The following is a 7670-nucleotide window of genomic DNA, read 5'->3' as shown; positions in this document are numbered from 1 at the left end:
GGCAGGAAATGTGAATTTAAGTAATCATTATTGATCAATTTTATCTCAAACCATAAATGGATTGAAAAACGTTGTTTAAAAAAACATAAAGTGACAACCAAAAAAATACTAAGAAGAATTGCACATAGTCAAGCTTACACTACAAAAAAAAAAAAAATGTTACTTAGTGGCGGATAAAGATGCAACTTACCGGAGGTTCTAATCGCCACTGGTCCTACTTCAATCAGTTCACAAATCGCCATCGAATTTGGCAATGCAAAAGCATCTAAACGGAAATCGCAAATCTGAAAATTTTGAAAGAATTGAAAAGAGAATGAAGAAGCTTTTAAAGGAATATTTCTACTATTATAGTTTGTGAGGATTTGAACGAGTATTGAGGGGATGATGACTCGCGGGAATGAAAAAGGTGCATCTCTGGTTGGCGTGAGAGCAAAAAAAAAAAAAAGCCATCACTTGTCTTTGGTTTAAATCGGCAGGAAAAGCTGACTCAATTCAAACTTCATTTTAACTTAACGTCCGTCTTGTATGACCACCTCCAAATAATCGACGTTGTGTTGCGCTTTTTTTGTAGTGAATTAAATGATTAAGCAAATACCCAGAAATAAATGTTAGAGAATTAAGAATAAAGATAAGAGTATTCAAGAATTAATATATCATTATATTTGAGAAGTCATAAAAGTAAATAATTTTATTGGAAACTAAATTTATATGGAAGTAGTTTAAGACAGTTAAAAGAAAAAACATTGTATCTAATATCTATGATGAGTGATTTGTTTGAGAAGGAGTTGGAGAGATGCAATTATTTGAATTCTTGAAAACTTTAATATGGAGTAGAAATGTTTAAAGAATAAATATGAAGATGGCATAAGCCACTTAAATAAGAAAAACAGTTTATTACAACAAACAAAAAAAACGGTCAATGTTTGAAAGTATCAAGTGATCTATTGAATAAGTTTTAGCAAAATCAAACATTGATAACAAATACTGGTTAATACTAAAACAAAATACAAATGTCGCATAAATAGTTACAAGTTCTTTTTCCTTCGATATGTATAACCCTCCTTAATGTCAGCCTACAAGATTTTAAATGTCTCTCACGTAATTAATATGATTAATCGAGTTATTGAGTAAACAATGAAGTTGAAGAAAACAAAATATAAACTTTGGTAATCCTAGAAAAGACATGCCCTTCCATCTAGTGCATATGATGCATACTAGCATCATGGAAGTGCTTATAAAGGTATGCTAAGGCAATTGATCTCATTCATACTTATCACATGTTTCAAGGTTGCAAAAGAGATCTATAATCAAATATTGATACATGTAGAACTATTGTTAGTAAAAACCATTCAATCCATCAAATGTAGGAGAAATTCTCTTCTTGTATACTTGAAGTGTTGGTCTCAAATGTATATCTCATACACATCTCACAGTCGGTTTAAACATACATATGTTTTTTAAGTCACAAGTGTCTTCATGAGAACTTTTAAGATGGTCTTTCAAACAATTTCAATATTTATGTAAGGTGATGTCTTGAAATATGAACATTTATGAACACACCTTATAAGAGATTGATAAATATAATAAAGATGACACATCATCTAAAGTGATGATCATTTTTCCAATTAAAAGGTGAAATAACAAGTGCCCATATACCTAGGTAAAAAATCTTTATTCTTGATGTGATAACTACACTATAAAAGTGACATTAGCCAAACATATGAATCTCTAGTTATTTGTAAGTGCTCTTTGTCCAATGCTAATTACTTCAATTTATATCCATAAGTGATTTTCTTCAACTTTGACAATCTTGCAAAAATACAAACATGTTTCTAGAATGAAAGTAACATCAGGGATGGAGCTATTCATATTGGAGAGGGGCCTTGGTGTCCTTTTTTTATTCTATTTTTTCTTTATATATATATAATACAATATTTTTATATTAAATTATTTTTTATTTAAAGACTTTGATTGTAAAAATTTTGGTATTTAAGTATTTATTTATTTATTATTTTTTTAGAAAATATCTTGTTCCCATTTATAGTATTTGTTACAAATATAGTGATATTTTTTTCTCTTTTTTAAACAAATATACTACTCTCTTTTTTATAAATACTGTTTTTTTAGTCTTCATCATTGAAATAATTATATTTTTTTCTTTTCTAAAACAAAATATTCAATGTTATTTATTTCCTTTGTCAATATCTTTTCATTTCATATTGTATAATTATTTTTTTTAAGGTTATAAATATTTATATTTGTAATCAAATGACTTTATTTTTTATTCTTTTATATTTATTTGAGGAATTAAATTTTATTTATAATTAATCTTTTTTCTATGATATAAACTTACAAGAAATTGATAACTTTAATTAGAGTCATATTAAACTATTATCTTTTTTTATTACTATTATTTATATTTTTTTTTTGTTTCTCTTATATTATTTTTGTTCTTCTCGTCGTCATGGTTACCTCCAATTTAATTTTAGCTTTTGATGCCCTAAATCATAAAAAAAGAAGCTTTTGATTGCATGGGTCTAGTTTCAAATTTATGAAACTAAATATCATTAAACTTTGGAAAACAAACTAAGTATTAATGTGTACCAAACATTTTTCAAAATTTACTTTAATAGATTTTATATTTTTTTTATAAAATAAACAGTTAATGTAATTCTTTTATTACAAAACCAACTAGATTATATTTGATCCCCTAACTTATTTTGTTAGATCCGCCCTTAAGAAAAATCAAACATATATCTCATGTTCTTAAATAAGTATGTGTTCTCAGTATTCTATTATTTTTAGTCTGAATCTAATGATGATGATCATTAATTATTCTCATTTAAGTAAGTATTCTTCTAATAAAATCCTGTCTATTTTATATTTATTAAAAATATATAAATCAGTCTCTCTCTCTCTCTCTCTATATATATATATATATATATATAATATTTATTTTATAAATAAATATTAAATTAAATACAACTTACTATCATCTAAAACAATTCATATAAGCCATCACTATACCATTAAAAGATTACAAAAGAGAGAAAAAAGTTAAAAGTAAGAAGTAGAAAAAATTAATGAAATAATTTGGAGAGAACAAAAAAAACAGTCAAAGCACCAAACTCAACCAAAGTGCTTGACGCAAAGGCGATGAAGCAACAAAAGCAATTGTTAAGGTTGTAACTTGTATCATCATTCATTTCATCTGTGTTGTGTTGTACGTGTGATTTCCATTGCCGCCACCGATTACCCACCAACTGATATACATAACCTCTTCACCTTTCCCTCCTTCCCTAATTTATCACTAAAAAAACAAACAAATAAAAAAAAAGTCCACTAAGTTGGGGCACGTCACCCATCTCGCCCTTCCCCTCGCTCATCTCAAATCCATGCTTCGGAATTAGGGTTTCCATTCGGATTTCGTAAGTCTGGTGCCCAATTTCGTGACTCCGAGCGACGTAAAAGGGGAAGGGAAAGGGATGAGGATTTGGGGATCGGAGATCGTGTTCGCCATATTGCTCTGTGGGACCCTTTCATGCACCGCTCAAGCTCATCACATCACTGCCAGCACCTGCCCGGCTCGCTCCATCCTCGATTTCGTGTTAGGGTTTTCAGATTTCACATGCCAACTTCCCAATTCTCTTGGATCCATTGCCGTCACCGAGGTAATCCTTTATGTTTTTTCTCTATTTGTTATATTATTCTAATTTTCGTATTAAAATTATAAATTGTGTCTCTTGGGATTATAAGTCTCAAGAATTGGGAGTTGACTATGTTTGTTTGCCTCCGCTTTTTGTATCTCCTTGTGGAGCTGATGTTTGTGCCAAATTTAGATTGAGTAATGTGAGATTGTTATAACTGGAATATGTTTTTTCTTTTTGGTATTAGAAGCCTCAAGAATTCGGAGTTGACTATGTTTGCCTCCACTTTTTGTAGTTCTGTTTGGAGCTGATGCACTATTTGTCCCAAATTTAGATCCTGTGATGTGAGATTGTAATAACTATAATATGAGTTTTTTTTTTTTTTTTTTATTGAAGCTGTGCATTTTTGTTGTGCAGGGAGATGAGGTTTCTTTGCAGAAGGTTCTGAATATGGTTCACAAGAACAATCATGAGCACGTGGCTGTGCTCTTCTATGCGTCCTTGTGTCCTTTCTCACAGGTGTCTAGACCGGTTTTCTCCATCCTCTCTGCCCTGTACCCTTCCATTCTTCATCTTGCCATTGAAGAATCATCAGTTTGGCCGAGGTTTGTGGGATGTTTTTTTCAGATTTTAATCATTTTATTTTTAATTTTTGTGTATAGATTATTTCAATTGATCACCGATCCTATTCTTGCAGCACACTGTCCAAATATGGTGTCCATAGTTTCCCTACACTGTACATCTTGAATTCTACCATGCGGGTTCGGTATCATGGGTCTCGGACGCTTGGCTCGCTCATTGGTTTCTACAATGATGTTACTGGTAAGGCGTGCTTTTCTTTTTCCACTCCTTATCCTTGCATTTGTATTTGTGTGTTATCTTGATTTTTTGTTCATGTAAGTCAACTGTAATTGAAACTTTTGATTGAGATTCTCACAAGTAATTCATTCAACTCATGGAGTTTAAATTTGATGATAGTGCTCAATCCATTTGTAAAGCAAAAACAACAACAACAAAGCCTTATCCCACTAGGTGAATTCGGCTACATGGATCACACAAAAATTTTCAGAAATATTATTTAGCATGAGATCTCCCTTAATGATTTCCTCCAATGTCCATTTTGGTGTCTCTTTTCTCCTTTTCATTAGACTAAAATCATGCAGTCTACTTTTCTAATTAGCACCTCTTGTGGCCTTTCTTTGTATATGCCCAAACTACCTTAACCGGTTTTCCATCATCTTTTCTTCAATGGGTGCTACTCCAATCTTTTCTTATATTCATTACGTATTCTATCATTTCTTGTATGACCACACATCCATCTTAGCATTCTCATTTATGCTACTCCCACTTTTCTTTCATGTTGTCCCTTTAAAGCTCAACATTCACTACCATATAGTATAGCTGGATGTATAAGTGTACGATAAAACCTGCCTTTGAGTTTAGTAGGTACTTTGTGATCACAAATAACCCTCGATGCCTTTCTCCATTTAAGCCATCTCACTTGTATTCTATGTGTGACATCCTCATTAATTTCTCCATCATCTCATATGATTGATCCCAAATATTTAAACTCAGCAACCTGTGGTATGACTGTGGTAGGATGTCTTTTCCAAATTTTACGTCTGACCCTAAATCCTCTTGTTTCTTCTCTTGCTAAAATTGCAATATATATACTCTGTCTTGCACTTGCTCCTATGTAAGCAAAAATCCTTTGTTTCCAAAGTCTGCCTCCAGAGTTCAAGCTTGTTGATAATTGCTTCCCTTGATTCCTCAATCAAGAGTATATCATCTGCAAAAGCATGCAGTTAGAGATAATCTAGTCTTGGGCATGCTCAATCAAGACTATTGGGATAATTCAAGAGGTCAAATTAATGACTTTCCTATTGGGATAGGATTACATCAAGCAAATTTTGTCTCCTATGTGGTCAAGTTCCCAGACCACAGTATAATCGTTGGTTTATCTTCCAAATTGCGAAACCCTGCAAAATCCTCGTTATTGCACCAACAAAAATTACAAAAATAGCCTGGGATACCATCATCCTACACCACTCATTTCCCCACTACAGAACTTGGATTTTCTTGCTCAAAGAATAATAAGATAAAAAAAGAACAAACACTGAAACAAAACATGGTGCTCTCAACCCTGGTGAGTCTGAAACTGAACCAACCTGTAGAAGCCCTGAATTCATGGAGGTTGGGTAAAGTGTGCATTTAGTGAGGAAGTTGGTATTTAGTGAAAATATGCTGATATACAATGCGAGAGTCTTAGTGAGAACTGAGAAGAAAGAGCATTATTTTTTTGATTTGGAAGTTGGAAACTTATCATTGAGCTCTTAAGAGGGGTGAGAAGTTGTGAATTTTAGAAGTTTGCTCTTAGGTGGAGAAACTTTGGATTTTCTGTTTTTAGCTAAAAATTACCCCATGAAAATTCCTAGCATTTTCAAAATTCTTTTGTTTAATATCCAAGTGAAGCATTTTATAATAAATGAAATTAGTTGTCTCAATAAACACATTATTTCTTTTAAATTGTTTGGCCAAACAAACGGAAAATGTTGTAATCTTGTTATGCAGTAACGCATATTGTTTTCCTCATTTTCTTTGACATGCAGTATCACATTTTGTTTTCCTTTTTTTCTTGTATTTGGTTCATTATTTGGCTGTCATTGTAGGGATTAGGATTGATTCACTTGATGAACTATCACTTGAGGAAATTGGCCGTTCATCTGCTGATAAGAGTCATGGTAACAGTGAGTCAGAAAGTTCTCCATTTTCACAGGCTAGATCTCCAGAAAATTTACTATATCAGGAGACTTATTTGGCTCTGGCCACTACATTTGTGATTTTGAGATTACTATACTTGTTTTTTCCTAATCTTCTTATATGTATTCAATATGCTTGGAGAAGGGTCATCCAAAATATTAGATTAGGGAGCTTGCTGGAACACCCTTTGATTTATTTGAAGCGGCTAACACAGTCATTTAACCGTTTGAAAGAGCCATACAAGAGAAGTAATCTGCAGGAAGGAGCAATGAATGCTAGAGCATGGGCTTCCAAGTCCCTTGCCACCGTTTCAATTGGAGAGGAAAGCAGCAGCAGCCGTGGGACGCATCAGTGAGTTGACTGTACTGAGCGGATTTTCCTTCTTAAAATTGGAGATACGAATATACCCTATGAAAGGCTTGGCTGCAAGTTATGCCATGTACTTTTGTTTCAGGATCATCTTCACCCCCTCTGGCCTCGTGCTTAGTGAGGTCAATTATGTTTCTGAGTGATGTAATCGTCCCTTATATGTCCATATGATCAACAAATACTTCATTCAGCGCTCTAGAAGATTAAGACTTCAATGTGTATAGTTTAAATGTAGCAAACTCGAGCTAAAATCTGCAATTTTGTGACATATAGGTTTTCTTGAGGGTCAAATCTTTTGATCATCAGTTCATATATTTATTTTTGTTGGGAATGAAATGATTGTAAATCCCACATAAAACTGATTGGATGCATTGTTGATGTAATTGGTGCGTGGTTATTTGCTAAGTTCTAAAATAATAAGATGGTGATAATCTGATCATGTCAATATAGAAGTAATTTATATCAAAATCTATAGTAATCTGTTTCAATCCTTTCCTCAGGAGAGATCATGGATCTTTTAGAAAACCCTGGTTTGTAACGGTGAATCCCATTGCCAACCTCTAAATAGTGAATACGCACCGTGTGATTTGATCCTTCCAAACATTAAGATTAAGAATTAAGAAGTCTACACTTTGCTTTTTCTTTAGGAATAGAAAGTCTTTACACTAAACGTGGTTGGTAGAGTGGAATGAAAGTGAATTGAGATGAAAATTTTGAATTAAAATAGAATATAAAAATATGAATTTCATTTTATTTTACTGTTTATTTTACTCTTTTTTAGTTTTCTTTCTCTCCAAACAAATGAACAGTTAGAGAGAGTAGCAAGACAACATTAAATTAATCACATGTTTTGACTGCACATGGTTGACATATTTGCAATTGCAATATGATGAA

The 7670-nt window shown here is 32.4% G+C and overlaps 1 protein-coding gene across 1 annotated transcript; it reads left to right on the top strand.

The window, feature by feature from the left end:
- Positions 1-3113: 3113 nt before the first annotated feature.
- On the top strand, positions 3114-7217 carry LOC100796765 (5'-adenylylsulfate reductase-like 4-like). Its single transcript, NM_001253203.2, has 4 exons — positions 3114-3671; positions 4065-4252; positions 4345-4469; positions 6317-7217. Exons 1-4 carry the CDS (start codon positions 3486-3488, stop codon positions 6760-6762), a joined length of 945 nt encoding a protein of 314 aa, NP_001240132.1. The 5' UTR covers positions 3114-3485; the 3' UTR covers positions 6763-7217.
- Positions 7218-7670: the final 453 nt, after the last annotated feature.

The sequence above is a fragment of the Glycine max genome, chromosome 6 (genome assembly GCF_000004515.6).
Source record: "Glycine max cultivar Williams 82 chromosome 6, Glycine_max_v4.0, whole genome shotgun sequence".
NCBI classification, from domain to species: domain Eukaryota; kingdom Viridiplantae; phylum Streptophyta; class Magnoliopsida; order Fabales; family Fabaceae; genus Glycine; species Glycine max.
This window is presented reverse-complemented; position numbering and strand designations above follow the sequence as displayed.